This window comes from Pimephales promelas, chromosome 7, assembly GCF_988280905.1.
Source record: "Pimephales promelas chromosome 7, fPimPro1.hap1.1, whole genome shotgun sequence".
Classification (NCBI taxonomy): Eukaryota; Metazoa; Chordata; class Actinopteri; order Cypriniformes; family Leuciscidae; genus Pimephales; species Pimephales promelas.
The window spans coordinates 38548564-38567692 of NC_142775.1; the positions used below are offsets into that span (position 1 = coordinate 38548564).

The following is a 19129-nucleotide window of genomic DNA, read 5'->3' on the forward strand; positions in this document are numbered from 1 at the left end:
GAGATGTTTATAATGTGACAATATGTCAGTCATCGTGTGATAACGAAAATACGACTACTTGTTCTGAGAGCAGGTGTTGTCAGTAAACAAGCTGTATACTCATGAAACTCATGAAAAGCTGATGTTAATTATCTGGGAAACGTTCTCTAACAGCGGTCAAGATGTCATTGTTTGTGTCAAACAAGTTACCCAGATACAATAGTGCTATTTTCTGATTGGCTATTGTGTAACCCCTTTCTTTTTTTGATTGGCTGATAAGTGGCATTATGATAATTTACTCACCCCCATGTCATCCAAGATGTCCATGTCTTTCTTTCTTCAGTTGAAAAGAAATTAAGGTTTTTGATGAAAACATTCCAGCATTTTTCTCCGTATAATGCACTTCAATGGGAACCAAACGGTTCAAGGTCCAAAAGACAGTTTCATTGCAAACTGTTCAAAGGGAACAAATCTTTTTCCGAGTCAATTGAACGAAAGAACGAATCATTCGTTCAATTGGGTTTATGCACAGCTGCACTTCTTGCTGAACTTCAGCCAGCTCCTTGTTTCCTGTCTGTCGTTATTGGACAAATTGATTAATCCAGGTGTGCCTGACCTCAGTAGTCACGGCAACAATAATCAGACACCTGAATTAATCAAGTTCGGCCAATGATGGCAGACAGGGAACAAGGAGCTGGCTGAAGTTCAGGAGGTAGTGCAGCTGTGCATAAAGCCAATTGACTCGGATGAACGAGTCTTTGATGAACGAATCTTTTCCCCAGTCAATTCCTTCGTTTCGTTCGTTGAATGAACCAAATGACTCGGAAAAAGATTTGTTCATTTTGATGAACGAGTTCGAACAGAGTGAGTCACAAACGTGCGTCACAGAACAGAGCAAGGCAACCATTTGAGCTTATAAAACTTAAACTTTGTTATTTATTTATTAAATGAGCGATCGTTTCGCTTGATAAGACCGTTATTCATCGTCTGGTAAATTATCAGCAAAAGTGAACTACTCCTTTAAAGATAAGACATTGAAAAACTAGTCCAAAGTCAAAAATCTATCCCATCATCCCTCAGTGGACAGGACAGTTAAAAACACAGCTATTGAAACAGAACACATCAAGCATAATAATCATAATAATATATAAAGTAACACTGCTAAATTGGCCTAGCAATTTCACCCATGTGACCCTACCTTGTCTTCTCCAGCTTTGATGTACGCCAGCATTTTTGGGAACGTTTCCGCCATCATCCAGCGGCTGTATTCGGGTACGGCTCGCTACCACATGCAGATGCTCCGTGTGAAAGAGTTCATCCGCTTCCACCAGATCCCAAACCCGCTCAGGCAGAGACTGGAGGAGTACTTCCAACACTCGTGGACCTACACCAACGGCATCGACTTGAACACGGTGCGTTTCATACATCCTGACTACTTTAGCCATGATATTTTCATTGCATGCGTTTTCAAATCTTTATTTCAGATTCGCTAAGACACACCCAAAAAATGCTGGACGGTTTCAACTCATGTTTGGGTCAAATATGGACAAAGAGTTGGTTTCATTTCTATTAAATTTGGTTACATTTTTTATTTCACCCAAACATAAGTTGAAACAACCCAGCATTTTTTTGAGTGTAGGATCAATTAGTAGTTTCTTCAAACCAAAAATGCATGTGCGCCACAAGTACCGGATGTATGTGGGTTTATTTAATGGCAGCTTTATGTTTACACTAAGTACAAATTGCGATAACTGCTATTTACAATACGTTTAAATAGAAAGGGGGAGCATAAGCGAACTAAGTGGCTACTTGGGGCCCCCCAATCGAGTCGAAAAATCGAAAAATATTTTTTAGATGACTTAAACAAGTGACATAAATGAATGAATTAATATGAATGAATGAATAATTAAAGACAATTCTGATTTCATGATCAATATAGCTCCCTACGACTGCTGCGGTGTCTGCCATCGTGCGGTAATCTATAGACTTATATCTATAGTTTGTCTGTAGATGTGAACCATTTTTCTAAAAACTTAAAGAAATACATTGTTGAGAACCAGCTGTGTCAGCATCAGTGCGTTTAATGTATACATTACGAGTAGAGATGGTCTTTTGAATATGTTCTCTCATTTTGTATCTGATTGTTTTTATATGATTTTCATAGACTAATATGTGTAGCTGATATTACTATTGATAGTTGTTTTGCAATGTTTTAATGTCTTAAATTGTGTGCACCTGCCCGGGAACTGCGGATGAAAATTAGCTTCGGCTAACTCTGGCACAAAGCATCTCTTCGCGAGACTAATGTATTTTGTGCATTGTCCCTGATAAATAAATACAGGAAAAAAAAAAAAAAAAGACAATTCGTGCGCAAATGCGCATAGTCGCGGTAATGTTAAGCCACATTGGTGGTGAAAATAGAACGAAGAAAATTACAGAGGAAGAGAGAAAAAGAGCAAGATAAAGTATGTTTGGATGATTATTTACGGTATGTTTTGTGCAGCAATTGAACCATAGCTATCTACGGCAAGCCCAGAGGGGAAAAATACATTGCATACACACACACATACACTGTAAAGATTCGTTATCACAACATTTTTTTTTTTGTCAAATCAAATTAAATAATTTATTAAGTTCAGATAACTTATTATTTAAATCAATCTCATTCATTGTATTAACTCAATTTTTTCCATTTCAATCAACTTAAAATTTTAAGGCAACCAGGTTACTTAATTTTTTAAGTTAAACTAACAATATTTTTTTTACTGTTGAAATACGGAAAAGAGCTAAATAAAAAAAACGTTCTAACTTTGTGTTCCTCAAAAAAAGAAAATGTGTTTGGAATACAAGAGTGACTAAATAATAAGTAGACAATGCCAGACGTTTCAACTATTCCTATAAATGGTCTCTGAAATGCTATCTGAACATGTGATCACAGTATGAATGTGTGAGTTTGTGTACTGAAAGCAACACCTGTCTCTCTCCATGTCTGCCTCGTGTGAAATGGATCGACCTCGCCACCCTGGGAAGAGCAGGAGGTATTTATATAAACGCATCTTCATTCACACACATCAACATTCACCCTGTTCTGATGCTCAACTCAGCCACACAGGAAATGCATGTTTTTCAATGCATGTTTTTTTTTTTTTTTTTTTGATGCTTATTTTAGACATCTTTTTTTTTACAACCGTTTGATGCATATCCTAATTCTTTTTCTTGTGATACGGTCTTTAAGAAACCAGATAATAATAGTAAGAATACTCATAATAATAAAAAGTGCATCAAAATCATATATACTGTATATCACATATACATATTCCTTGCTAGCATGAATTAGCTTATATTCGATGGGCGCCGCCTATGGTTGCCATTCTATTTTAGACGAGAAAAGTCGAACTTGTTAAAGCAAGTCTGCATGTTGCTAAGAAACTGAATCATTTTTCTTTAACCCTCATTATTTCATCTCTTTTAATTTATAATTGCACTGCTAATATGAACACAGTAGTTGGCACTTGCATCATTTTTTCCACTTTCACTTAATCTGTCTAGGTTAAAGTCTCTTTCCTGCCACTTTAGCCGTATACTTTTGGCAGAAACATCACAATGCAAAATTATTTAATTAGCAGTGGAAAAAAAACTCACTTTACATCACATATTTCACAATATTACAGTTTTTACTTTTGATCAGATAAATGCAGCCTAGGTTAGTTTAAGAGACTTCTTTCAGAAGTAATAAATAATCTTAAAAACAGTAAAATAAGTCTGTTTTGTTTGTTTTTAAATTGTACTTAACATTTGTGAGTGTTATTATTATTATTATAATTATAAGTGTACTATATTGTTAGTGCCAAACTGAAATTTCAGTTAGGATTAGGGTTGGGTGTCGTTTGCATTTTAACTATTCTACTAATCGATTCCTAATTTCAATTCTAATAAAGTAAAAAAAAAAAAAAAAAAAAACTCTTACTGCAAAACATTTCATTGTAGCTGAATACCATGAACAAAAATCAACAGACTAAAGAAAACAACTAGCCTAACTAATATACATTTCAAGCATTATTAAAGAAAAGAAAACACACACAAAAAAAGAAACAAATTAGCAATTGCTCAAATAAATACAACTAAACAAACATACGATGAAAGGTATTCAGTATACAGAAACTGTAATCAAATGTAAAATAATACTGCATTTTATATTCAAAAAGAAATATACATTACAAATATATTTACAAAAGTTCTTCAGTCAAGATTTATTGAGACGGCAGCAGGAATATTAGGCTACTGCCACTTTAAGAGCGGCACGGGTCCAATTGACGAGAAAAATGCTAACTTCCGCCATGAGGGCGGATGTTGGGTACTTCGGTTCCGGTTGCCGTTGTTTACATCCTACATCAGTGGACCGACTATCTAAAGCTTAGCTATCTAAATATATTAGTCTAAAACTATGTTCGTTTGTTCATTGTCAAGTCAACCAACACAGTTTTCACTCATATTTGGGTGGAGCCAGGCGCTGCTGCATTGTGAAAAGTAAACGATATTTCACATTTTGTCACCGCACCCAAGCACAGAATGGAGCGTTGCGTATCCATGACAACTAGAAGGAAGTTTTTAGGCTACTAATTATTTATTATATTATACCCTTTAACCAGGAGAAGCCCCTGGGTTTAGACCCTATTTTGCAAGGGAGACCTGTTTAGAAATGTGTGAACAGCCTAATATGTGTTAAACAGCCTAACTTGAAAACGAACGAACCAACGTCGGATACCTTTACTCCCTGTATGACATGTATAGTGGTTGTCAACACTGATCTATATGACATTCTATATGACGATAGTGGTTGTCAACAACATAGCCTCTGAACATCATAAACAAAACAATGGCCAACACAAACTGTTCTGGAAAATGCACTTTCTAACGCATGATTTCAACTTTTATAATGTATAGAGAGATATAACAGTTACCAAATCGCATAGCTTGAGCACGTAGCATGGCAACATTAATGTCCGACTGATTCCACGTGTACCGCGTATGTACACGCCGTCAAACGTCCGAGCGAAACAAAACAAAATGTAGATCTACATCTGGGGAGCGATATTTTTTCCTAGGATGGTAGGAGTGACGGGTAGGTTTAGGGATGGGGTTGAGGTAGGTCATATGCTATATACATATATATATATATATATATATATATATATACAGTAATAACGTTAAGTCAACGGTATTCATAAACACGCTGAAAAGAGATTATGCGTGTTGATAGCATGCCAAAAATACGTGATACGTGTCATACATACGCAATTTCATGAGATCAGTCTGAGCATGGATGTTGTTGTGACTTAACGTTCCCTTCAAAATTATGCAAATACTGAGAAATGTAATATTTAAACTAGGGCTGTGCAAAAGTTAATTGCGATTAATCGCATCCAAAATAAAAGTCTGTGTTTACATAATATATTTGTGTGTGCTGTATATAATTATTTTGTATATATAAATACCTATGCATGCATGTATATATTTAAGAATTATTTGCGGTTAAATTCTGTATATATTTATAAATACATAATCTATATTATATAAATATAAATATTTTATATATGAATAACATATTTTCTTAAATATATACATGCATGTGTGTGTATTTATATATACAAAATAATTATATACAGCACACACAAATATATTATGTAAACAGAGACTTTTATTTTGGATGCGATTAATCGTAATTAACTTTTGCACAGCCCTAATTTAAACCCCTTCTCTCTTGCTCTGAGGAGCTGGAGAAAAATCATTAGCCAGTCGATGAACATAATCGACTGTAATATTCGGCAAATGTTCAAGACATCTGGAGAAACAGATCCATCAGGCTACCGGAAACTAGACACCCCATATCGGTTTCGCAGCCGGAACTAGCATATGCTAACGTGCACATAGTCCATATACTGTTACACAAGCGTGTTCGCTCAACGGTTTACGTTCACTTAAAGGACAATTCCGGCGCAAAATGAACCAAGGGGTTAATAACACATTGGTACCGAGTCGACCGTTCTCTGGGATGTGTTTTTATGATAATCTATTCTAATGTACCCAGATTTAGCTTGAACCACAGATTAGCTTATAACGCTAGTATACGGGGCATAGAGTAAGTACAAATAAAAATCGCTAGATAATACCACTAACAAAATAGCCCAACACTACTAACACAATAACATAATGAGGGTCCCTACCTGCAAACCGAAGCAGACCATAGACTGTAAAAAAGATGGACGACACCCCTTCGCTCTTTTCCATCGGAGAGAACTGAAGCCGCCAGTGTCCCGATATGGCGCTGACATCTTGGAACTTGAGTCTGCTCCGTTTCTCTCCAAAGGTGTCTGCTGATTGCAATACCTCGTTAAAATAAGGTAAATACAACTATTAACCACATAGTCAACATTATGAAAAAAAGTCTGTTGGTGCTTCAGTGACTACTTTGCTGTCAATCATGACGTCACACCAACGCATCAAATAACTAACTTATTTTAGAAACAAACTCTTGAAATTACATCAGCGTGATAGAAACTACAGTAAATGACAGAAACTATCTTTGGAAAAAGGATATGTGAAGTGTAATTTAATTGGTCTCATGTCCCATTCAATAACATGGGGAGGCGGGGTTTATGACCTATTCTAGGACCGGCCACCAGAGGGCGATCGAGACGTTTTGGCTTCACTTTTGAGGGCTTGTGTGGCACGCTTGGTACAAACAGTTTAATAAGAAGATACTTTATAAAGACAGTCCACTTCACGTATACAGGCAGGAGCCATCTTTGGAAAACAGTCTCGACCAGTCGAACCATAGTGTGGGGCTATTTTGAGCCTTGTTAGCGGTATTAACTAGTTATTTTTACTTACTCTATGCCCTATATACTGGCGTTATACAGTGTTGTAGTCGAGACCACCTCACTCGAGTCCGAGTCGACACCGAGACCAGAGAGAGTCGAGTCCGAGTCAAGACCGAGTCCATAGAGAGTCGCGTCCGAGTCGAGTCCGAGACCAGAGACGGTCGAGTCCGAGTCGAGACCGAGACCAGTGAGGGTTGATTACCTAATTTACTTTTATTTACTTAGAGAAATCCTTTTTTTTTTTTTTTTTTTACTGAATTTACTTAGAGTTTAAAAAATATGATCAGTTTAGGGTAAAAAGGCCACATAGTAGGTGGTGTTAAAAGTAATTTTATTACAATTTGTCATGCGCAGTTGCGCACTAGAAAATCACCAATCACTGGGCGTGTCAATCAATTTAAAGAAATATTTTATTAACATACATTAATAATCATGAAAAATATTTTGAATTGAACTCGAGTGGACTCGGGAATAAGTCCGAGTCCTAAAAAAAAAATTTTCGAGTACGAGTCAATTCCGAGTCCAAATGCACACGAGTCCATGACAAGACCAAGACCATTAAAATATGGTCTCGAGACCGAGTCCGAGACGAGTCCGAGTCTCGAGTACTACAACACTGGCGTTATAAGCTAATCTGTGGTTCACGCTAAATCTGGGTACATTTGATTTTGATGAAAACACATCCCGGAGAACGGTTGACTCGGTACCAATGTGTTATTAGACCAAAGGTTCATTTTGCGCCGGAATTGTCCTTTAATGCCTGGTTCAGGTTACACGATTTTAGCCCGATTTTGGCACGAACCGTTTGACGTAGGGTGTCGTGCGGATTCGTAAATGACAATGGCCGTCGGGACGCAAGATTCGATCGTATCATCTCGTATAGTGTGTCTTAAGCCCCTTTTCCACCAAAGCATTTTGGAAACGGTTCGGAGCCGGTGCCTGCGCGCGAACCAGTTCTTTGTGTTTCGACAGCCAAAGAACCGGTTCTCGGCCAGGAGAACTGGTTCCAAAGCGGCACCAACTCTTTGCTGGACTAGAACCGTTCTTTTACTGTGTCATGCTTACGTCGGGGGCTGGGGCGGGTTTAGATGTGCTCTAAACATCTTTTCTGACCATGATAAAGGATTGCAAATCCAGGAGAAAAATTTGCAGAAACACGATGGAGTCCGCCTTTGTAATTGTTATGTTTGAAGTTAACGCGAGCGTTTCTATTTTTGTAATTTTTTTATTGAAGACATTATAAGCAAAGAAGAAAAGTCACAATATAGAACAAATAAATGGAAAGAAAAAAAGACACAATTACAGGGGTACAAAACTTATCAGAAAAAAATACATATCAAAAGAAAAGATTAAAAGACTTACATATTTCAATTGTTTTTAAAGCTTTCTTGGTATACGAGTTAGAGATAATCCGAAAGTAATGTTGTATTTGCAAGCGTTTCTAGCTAAGACGTATGGCGAACGTACACAGTGACGTAACGACGTCGTTCCCTGGGCGCTCTAGTCAGTGGAAAAACAAACAGGTTCTGAACGGGTTCGCAAGTTGAACCAACTCCGAACCAACTTTGAACCAGCACCAGTTCCGAACCAGTTCTTTTTTTTGGTGGAAAAGGGGTATTAGTGGGCGACAACCTACATCGCGTCTCTGCGATGCTTCACGGCAAAAAGACTAGCATGTTTAATTTTTTTAACGGTCGTCCACGACGGTTGCGTCACATGTATGAGGTTGACCAATAGGAGCACAGAAGCTTTTCCGTACACAACTTTCAAAAATGGCGAAACTAAAGAGAGACGATGGTGTTAACCCAGTCAGCAAACTGACATTGAATCAACGTGGAAACAACGTCTCTCATGACATTGAAACAACGTTGATTTGCTCATCGAATTAACGTTGAACCAACGTCAGACGCGGCATTCTTCAAAGCTAAATGAAAATCAAAAATTGGTTTGCTTTCATAACGTTGAAACAACGCGTTGATTTCAAGTTGATTTTCCGCTAGTTTTGAAAAAATGAAAAATGATCGCTCATTTAAAAAATAAATAACAAAGTTTAAGTTTTATAAGCTCAAATGCTCGCCTTGCTCTGTTCTGTGATGCACGTTTGTGACTTTCCTGTTCGAATTCGTTCATCAAAATGAACAAATCTTTTTCCGAGTCATTTGGTTCATTCAACGAACGAAACGAACATAGTGACTCGGAAAAAGATTTGTTCATTTTGATGAACGAGTCTGTGTGCAAGTTTTGGATGTGTGCGCGTGGCTCTTCTTGCACTTGAATGGTTTAAACTCGTATTCAAATGCACACAAAAGAATTAATACGAGGAATCGATATTTTATAACAAGTATCCAATTCCAGAATTGGAATCGATTTTCAAATCCCAACCCTAGTCAGGATGCCGCCTGTGTACATGTTACTCTACTGTTTAGAGCCTATTAACACCACAGAATAACAAACAAACAGTGTGATTGAAGATAATGTCTGCACTAATGTTTTTCCTTTAATCTTCAGTGATGGATCCTGGATAGAGTTGAGTATTTATCACCTCGTTCTCACGTCTCTCTGCAGGTCTTAAAAGGCTTTCCTGAGTGTTTGCAGGCAGATATTTGTCTCCATCTGAACCAAAGTCTCCTTCAGGGATGCAAGGCATTCGAGGGTGCGACTCAAGGGTGTCTGCGTGCTCTCGCCATGCGCTTCAAAACCACGCACGCTCCTCCTGGAGACACGCTCGTGCACTGTGGAGACGTTCTCACCGCTCTCTACTTTCTGTCTCGAGGATCCATTGAGATCCTCAAGGACGACATAGTGGTGGCCATTCTGGGTAAGAGCTCACAAGCTTGTTATAAAGGAAGCAGATTAGTAAAAAAAATCATTCACTTTGGTATAGAAGCTTGAAATTTGGTACAGATACGCTCTAAGGGACACTATTTTGGAAAAAGGCATTGGCCATTGAAAAATTCAATATGGCGGCCAATTTTCAAGATGGTCGCCATTGCTGTTAAATGCTTAGTATATCAATTATTCAAACAGTGGCATAATATTAGATACAAAAACTCTCTAAAGAACATGTTATTGGAAGGAGATACTTGTCCCTCAAAAATTCAAGATGGTCGCCAAGATGGCCACCGTTCCTGTTGAATATGAAATATTTAAATTGTTCAAATGGTGATGCAAGCATAAAATTAGGCAGACATACTCTTCAAGGAACACTCTTTTGGAAAAACTAAGGTATGGGCCACTCAAAAATCAAAATGGTCACCATCTTGAATTTTTGAGTGGCACACACCTTTGTCCATGATAATGTTCATTGAAGAATATTTGTACCAAATTTCATGATAGCATCACCATTTGAAAAAAAGGTAACACTTTACAATAAGGTTCATTAGGAAACATTAGTAAATGCATTAACTGACATGAACTAACGATGAGCAATGCATTAGTTACAGTGTTTATTAATCTTTGTTAATGTTAGTTAATACAAATACAGCTGTTCATTGTGCGTTCGTGTTAGTTCAGTCCATTAACTAATGTTAACTAATACAACCTTTGATTTTAATAACGTATTAGTAAATGTTGGGATTAATGTTAACTAAGAGTAATAAATGCTGAAGAAGTATTGTTCACATGTTGTACATGTTAACTAATGTAGTTAACTAATGAACCTTATTGTAAAGTGTTACAGAAAAAAAAAATATTTAAGGATTCACGAAAAATGGCGGCCATCTTGAAAAAAATAGTTACCATCTTAAGCTTTTTAAGGGGACAAGCACCGTTTTTTTGAGAGAAGAGAGTATTTTACACAGTAGTTTGAACGGTTGACATAATCAGCATTTGACAGAAATAGCGGCCATCTTGAAAAAATGGCCACCATGTTGAATTTTTGGGTGGCCAACGCCTTTTTCGAAAAAAGTGACCCTTAGAGAGTATCTGTGGCAAATTTTATACTTCTATACCAATTTGATCGATTCTCTTGAAATATGGCATTAATCTGCTGGACTACTAATGGAAAATGACATCAAATGAAAAACATGAATATAATAATATTACTATAAAATTACACACATATGTGAGATATTTCATTATATATATATACATAATTCATTACATTTTATATAGCACCTTTCTCTGCACTCAAAGCCACCACCAATGTGCAACACCACCTAGATGATGCGACGGCAGCCATTGCGCCAGAACACCAACACACACCAGCTTACTGGTGGAGAGGAGATGGTGATGAAGCCAATCAGTGTATATATATAGATATATATGGGGATGATTAGGAGGACATGATGGACTGGGGCCAATGGGAAAATTTGGCCAGGGTGGGATTTTTAATGACCACAGAGAGTCCTCATTTTAATGTCTCATCCGAAGGACGGTGCTCTTTACAGTATAGTGTCCCCATCACTACACTGGGGCGTTAGGACCCACACAGACCACAGGGTGAGCGCCCCCTACTGGCCTTACTAACACCTCTTCCAGAATTAAAACCTTCCAGCAGCAACCTTTAGTTTCCCAGGAGTCTCCCACCCATGCACTGACCAGACTCAGGGGATTACACACACACACACACTTTTATTTGATCAAAAATACAGTAATATTGTGAAATATTATTACAATTTAAAATAACTATTTTGTATTTGAATATATTTTCAATTGTAATTTATTCCTGTGATTCAAAGCTGTATTTCCAGCATCATTACTCCAGTCTTCAGCATCACATGATCCTTCAGAAATCACTCTAATATGATGATTTGCTGCTCAAGAAACATTTCTGATTATCAACGTTGAAAACAGTTTCATATTTTTGTGCAAACCATGATGCATTATTTTTTTTTTCAAGATTCTTTGACGAATAGAAAGGTAAAAAGAACAGCATTTATTTGAAATAGAAATATTTTAGAAGATTATAAATGCTTTATTGTCATTATTGATTAATTGAATGCATCATTGCTGAATACAATTATTTTTTTTAAATAATTGTAATATTAATTCAAATAATTGTAATATTCTTATTAAATTTAATATTAATAACTGAGAAATAATCTTACTAACGCCGAAATTTTTCAAATGTTAGTTTATATAAAAAAAAGAAAAGACTATTTTTCAGTCGCCTTTAGAAGGACATTTTTAGATTAGACCTCTTGGAAGCTCTAGATATTTAATTAAGGAATCACTTTTTCCACTTATAAATGACTATTTTAATCAAGGGTTGACTATTTTTAAAATCTTGCATAAGAAATATGTCATTGTCTCATTATTTCTCTGTGGTCTTGTGATCGATGTTTTCGAGAAAGCCGATAATGCAGTTGTGTGTATTTGTTTCTGCCGAGGCATGTTGTTTACCACTGCGCCGGTTAGCAACGAGAGCGAGCGAGCGAGAGAGAGAGAAAGAGGGCACACGTTGTCTCTCCCACCGGGTAGATGTGCCATTGTCCCTACAAGCTTAAACACAGCAGCAGAGAGCCCAGGAGCCCATAGTGCCGTCTACAAATCAAAAGGCACAGTTATTGTTCTCTCAGAAAATGTCAAACACATGAGCATATTCTGGAAACAAGCCTGTCTTTCCTTTTCAGGTTTTATGCATTGTGTCCCATTCTGTGTCTAGAACCGTGTCTGATAAGAAGAGGCTTCTGACATTTCTATTAAGTGGCTCCTGCTGGATGTGTTTGGCATCTTCAAAGAGAGAGAGAGAGAGAGGGAGAGAGAGAGAGAGAGAGAGAGAGAGAGAGAGAGAGAGAGAGAGAGAGAGAGAGAGAGAGAGAGAGAGAGAGAGAGAGAGAGAGAGAGAGACTGGGCTTTTTATAGCTAACATGAAAACATGTGAGGGAACGAACTAAAGAAGGAAACTGTAGATGTTGTCTGGTATACTACATTAGTAGTGGTTGACAAATTAGTTTTTTTAATGGCAGATGCTAATACTGATAACTAAAGATGGTGGCTGATATACAATTAGATGCACAAATATACGGTATACTTTACCATTCAAAGGTTTTGATACAAGAAATGTATTATTTTATTCAGCAATAATGTCAAAAACGTATTTGGACTTTATCTTTAAAATCTCTAACGTAACGTTGCGTTGTACATCATGTCACTTGGCTTCATTAAAGGGGTAGTTCACTTTAAAAAAAAACTTTTGCTGATAATTTACTCACCCCCATGTCATCAAAGATATCCATGTCTTTTTTTTTTTCAGTCGAAAAGAAATTAAGGTTTTTGATGAAAACATTCCAGGATTTTTCACTATATAATGAACTTCAATGGGAACCAAACGGTTCAAGGTCCAAAAGACAGTTTCAGTGCAAACAGCAAACTGTTCAAAGGGCTTTAAATGATTTCAGATGATGAATAAGGCTCTTATCAAGCGAAACGATCGTTCATTTAATAAATAAATAACAAAGTTTAAGTTTTACAAGCTCAAATGCTCGCCTTGCTCTGTTAGGGTGTGATGTGGATTTGTCAGTCCCTCCAGGATTTCACGATTTCTTTTTGTGATTTTTGCGATCAAAATGACTGATTTTGTGGTGGTAATTTCCAAAAATTTGTGAAAAAATTTGCGATTTATATATAACATTTACCATAATAGTATTCAGTCCTTCCAGAAAAACGCGGAGTTTTTTTGTGATTGTTGCGGGCAAAAATTGATTGATTAGCCTGCTCGGCCCGTTTTCTTTAAAAATGCGATGGAATATGCGGGATATTTATGCAATTTTATGCGATGAAATTGCAGGAATTTGCAAAAATTGAGAGAACTTGCAAAAATTGCGGTTTGATGAAAAAGATTTCTCTTTTTCAGTGATTCCCCCAACATCCTGTTCTCACTAGGCTAATGTAAGAGTCATTTCTTATTACTTCCTTTGATAATTAAGCATACTACATCATAGAAAGTGCTGGGAATATTTAATTTCTCATCTTGTTTTATTTCAGACTGTAACGAGTGTAAATAAGGTGTGGCCCCTTTAAGAGCTGCGCGCTCCCTGTTGAACTCTCTGCAGTGTTATATGTGCGCCACAAACACCCCATGTGTGCGGGTAATTTCTGTTTGATGCTACTTCTTTTATCTTATGTTGTTTATTAAGTAACGATGTGATGGTAGAACGTGTGACAGACAGTTATACGAGTTCGATTTGTGAGATGTCAATCGGCTCCGTGAGTCTGTCCGGTGTCGCGTAATTGCGTCACTTCATAACGTTCCCATGGAAACAGAGGGAAATGGCTGCTCTTGTGTGAAGCAAACGCAACATTTTTTAACTTTCTACTAAAATACACGTGACTTTTTTTTGCAACGAAAATGCGAGGATTATGAAATCATGCAAACCCCGCATATTTTGCAAGGAAATCGGCAATTTATGCGGCGAAAGTGCGGCGTATTTGAAAAAATGCGGCCCCCGCATAAATATGCGGACTTTGGCTGATTTTGCATTGAATTCAGCGATCGCATAATCGCGTTTTTCTGGAGGGACTGATTTGTGACTCTCCTGTTCAAACTCGTTCATCAAAATGAACGAATCTTTTTCCGAGTCAATTCGTTCATTTCGTTCAATTTTTTTGTTGATAAATGATAGATCGTTTCGCTAGATAAGACCCTTATTCATCGTCTGGAATCGTTTAAAGCCCTTTGAACAGTTTGCACTGAAACTGTCTTTTGGACCTTGAACTGTTTGGTTCCCATTGAAGTCCATTATATGGAGAAAATCCAGGAATGTTTTCATCAAAAATCTTAATTTCTTTTCGACTGAAAAAAGAAAGACATGGACATCTTGAATGACATGGGGGTGAGTAAATTATCAGCAAAAGTTTTTTTTTAAAGTGAACTACTCCTTTAACTTCAACACTGTTCTAAAAGCTTGTTTTTTTTCATCAGATGAATATTCGGTGGCATAATAGAGTAAAAACAAAGAACGGTGCAGACGGCCATGTTGAAAAGTTTTTAAACCTCACAAAGTTGAACTCGCGTTGAACCCCAAGCCTTCATTTAATAATGTTCTTTGGATCCATTAAAAAGAGAAAGAGCTTCTCATCCCTCCTGTGCTCCACTGGACGGCCCACAATGCTTCACTTCTACTGCTTCTTCATGGGGAGATTTAGAAAGGTGTCAGATCCCGTATGAACAGCTGTGTCAGGCATTTTAGCCAATTGAGTTTAATGTCACCTGCAGCTCAGTCACGTCTCTCTAATTTAAAGCAGAATCACTCGGCGGGCCTGACATTTACCCCGGACGCACCCCAGCTGAGAGCACACTGATTTAAGAGATAAACTGCAAGTTGAATGGACTTCGGTGCAGGACGTTTGTGCTATTTTATAAAACATTAGAGACAATGGTAAGGAAAGATGTATAATTAAAATAAAATACATTTGCACTTCCTTGTAAAGGTTGAGATATATTACTGTTCAAAAGTTGTTGTTTTTTAAAAAGATTTTTTTTTATTCAGCAAGGTGTATTAAAATTGATCAAAAGTGACAGTATAGTCATTTATAATGTTACAAAAGATTTGTACGTTTTAACTTACTATTCATCAAAGAATCTTGAGTAAAAAGTACCTCCGTTTCCACAAAAATATTAAGCAGAACGACTATTTTGAACATCGATAATTATCATAAATATTTCTTGAGCATCAAATCATCATCTTAGAATGATTTCTGAAGGATCATGTGACGCTGAAGACTGGAGTAATGATGCTAAAAAATTAGCTTTGCATCCCAGGAATAAATTACATTTGAAAATATATTCAAATAGAAAACTGTTCATTTAAATTGTAATAATATTTCACAATATTACTGTTTTTACTGATCAAATAAATGCAGCATTGGTGAGCTTAAGAGACTTTTGAAAGTTAGTGTAAGTTCAGGTTTTTCATCGTCTCTTTGTTATACAAAATTCTTTGTTCCTGCAATAATGAAATGCTGCATCACAGCTGTCATATCACTCGGCACACGTGTTGTTTTCAACCGCACACCAGAATCAATAGTGTAGACGGCTATAAATGATTAAATATATGCAAGGAAGGCAAGACTAATTACAATTCAGAATGCAAACAGAAGAAAGAAAGAAAGAAAGAAAGAAAGAAAGAAAGAAAGAAAGAAAGAAAGAAAGAAAGAAAGAAAGAAAGAAAGAAAGAAAGAGAAAATGAGGGGTTTAAAGAAACTGCAGTGTCTTTCATGAAACATTTCAGACACTGTGAGAAAAGAACAGAATCTGCAATGGATAATATGAGACGATTAAAGTGTTTTTTGAGCTTGGATGCATGTAGACCTCAAAAGCATAAAAGTGGCACTTTAAACCACTTTAATTCAAAAGAGCAATTCAAATCTTGTTTTCTGAGATCTTTAAAGAAAGGCAAAAGAACAAACTGTTATTATTCAATGAGAGGTCGAGGGGAAAAGAACAGCATATACAGTGCTTGACATCCTCGGATTCATAATCTCCACAGATAATCCGCATGCACGGACTCTGACATCGCTTGTCCAGACACACTGACTGTAGAAACACACACACAACATCTGAAAGCCCATGCAGACACATGCATATAGACAGATCTCTGAGGTCGCGGTGTGATACGGCTTCTGACACAGTAGTAGACTTGTAGTCAAGACCGCCTAAACCGAGACCAAGACACTACCAAGAGCAGAGGATATCAAGACCAAGACAAGACCAAGAGCAGGACAAGACCAAGACAAGACCAAGACGAAGACCAAGACAAGAGCAACACCAAGACCAAGACAAGAGTAAGACCATAACCAAGACAAGACCAAGAGCAAGACCTAGACCAAGACAAGACAGAATAAGACAAGACTAGAACAAGACAACACCACAACCTAGAAAAGACCAAGACCTAGAAAAGAACAAGATCAAGACCAAGACAATACCAAGACCAAGAAAAGACAAAATCAAGACCAAGACCTAGACAAGAGCAAGACAAAGACAAGACCAAGACAAGACCAAGACAAGACAGACCAAGACAAGACAGAACAAGACAAGACTAGAACAAGACAAGACCAAGACCACGACCTAGAAAAGACCAAGACAAGACCTAGAAAAGACCAAGATCAAGACCAAGACAAGAGCAGGACAATACCAAGACCAAGGCCAAGACCTATAAAAGACCAAGAAAAGACCTAGAAAAGACCAAGATCAAGACAAGATCAAGACCAAGACCAAGACCTAGACAAGATCAAGAGCAAGACAATACCAAGACCTAGAAAAGACCAAGAAAATACATAGAAAAGACCAAGATCAAGACAAGATCAAGACCAAGACAAGACCTAGAAAAGACCAAGACAAGACCAAGACAATACCAAGACCTAGAAAAGACCAAGAAAAGACCTAGAAAAGACCAAGATCAAGACAAGATCAAGACAAGACCAAGACAAGACCTAGAAAAGACCAAGACAAGATCAAGACCAAGACAAGACCTAGAAAAGACCAAGACAAGACCAAGACCAAGAGCAAGACAATACCAAGACCAAGACCTAGAAAAGACCAAGAAAATACCAGGACCAAGAGCAAGACCAAGACAAAACCTAGAAAAGACCAAGACAAGACCAAGACCTAGTCCAAGACAAGACAAGACCAAGACAAGACCTAGAAAAGACCAAGACCAAGATATCTTGCCTGCCTATCTCTGCCGATTTCGAAGTCTCCAAATAAATCCATTTGTGCAACTTTTAAATACATAATTATATTTTTAAAAACGAAATCATAAGCTTAAGTGCAGGATCCAAACGTTGGTCATTTTGTCGCTATGGTTACACACACACACACACACACACACACACACACACCGTTGGCGCTACACTCAAAGTCATCTGTCAGTTGTGCAGTTACACAAAATCTCCTGAATGAAGTTAAAACCCATCAAGTCACTGATATGTGTTTTACTAAATATTAATACATCAGAAACTGTACATGATGTGTGTTTTTTAAATCAAGTGATCAAAGTGCTCGCTGAGATCAGTGGCGCGGATACGGTGTTTTCTCGTGTGGCTCACGCACACCGCACTGTCTTAACTCGGACGCATGGATATTGTTGTCTTGCTAAATCTCCTGACTAGGGATGGGACGATAACCGGTTTCACGATAAACCGTGATAAAATGTACTGACGGTTAGTATTATCGTTTAAAATTTAATTATCATTAAAACCGTGTTTGATTATCGCGATTTTTATAACTCACTGAATCCTGTCGGCCAGTCTGACGCAGGCGCGCAGCACGCAATATTTTTTTTAATTACTATTCGAGGAGGAATGGCGGAAGGCAGTGACCGTGCTCAGGAGATTTTTCAGCCTTTTAAGAGGACCAAATCTGAGGTGTGGTCATACTTTGGGTTTTACAAAAGTCCTGAGGGAAACTTGATCGAGGATGGTCACCCTGTCTGCCGAACAAAAAGTCACTGCAATAGAAACACTTCAAATCTGCCGAGTCGTCTTGTGTGATCGTCACCAGAACGCAAGGCAAGTTAACTTTGACCTTAAAGAGTTAGTTCACCCAAAAATGAAAATTAAGTCATTAATTACTCACCCCCATGCTGTACCTACCCCGTAAGACCTTCGTTCGTCTTCGGAACACAAATGAAGATATTTTTGATTAAATTTGAGAGCTGTATAACTACCACATTGGTTCCTAAAGGACTGCCTCTTGACGGCCCAGAAAGTCAATGAAGAAAATGTTTAAATATCCCAAGTGACTACCGTGGCTCAACTATATGTTTATCAAGCGACGCGAATACTTTTTGTGCGAAAAAACAAACAAAAATAACGAGTTTATTCGACTATTTCTTTTCTTCCTTGTAGGCCAGAACGAGAATTGCTTAGATTTCCACGACGCATGCGCGAGAATTGCGATCTGCTCACACCAGCTTACTCTACTTCAGATCGCAATTCTCGCGCATGCGTCGTGGAAATCTATAAGGAAGTCTCGTTCTGGCCTACAAGGAAGAAAAGAAATAGTCGAATAAACTCGTTATTTTTGTTTGTTTTTTCGCACAAAAAGTATTCGCGTCGCTTGATAAACATATAGTTGAGCCACGGTAGTCAATTGGGATATTTAAACATTTTCTTCATTGACTTTCTGGGCCGTCAAGAGGCAGTCCCTTAGGAGCCAATGTGGTAGTTATACAGCTCTCAAATTTAATCAAAAATATCTTCATTTGTGTTCCGAAGACGAACGAAGGTCTTACGGGGTTGGTACAGCATGGGGGTGAGTAATTAATGACTTAATTTTCATTTTTGGGTGAACTAACCCTTTAATACCAAAACTACGTCTGGGAAAC

General features: G+C 37.5%; 1 protein-coding gene across 1 annotated transcript in view; it reads left to right on the forward strand.

Annotated features, from left to right (window-relative positions):
* The window catches only part of kcnh7b (potassium channel, voltage gated eag related subfamily H, member 7b), a 117207-nt gene that overhangs the window by 76333 nt on the left and 21745 nt on the right, over nucleotides 1-19129 (forward strand). Inside the window, exons 8-9 of the mRNA XM_089133442.1 lie at nucleotides 1192-1391; nucleotides 9426-9678. Of these exons, the coding sequence (XP_088989568.1) occupies nucleotides 1192-1391; nucleotides 9426-9678 (453 nt within the window). The remainder of the gene's footprint in view (nucleotides 1-1191; nucleotides 1392-9425; nucleotides 9679-19129) is intronic.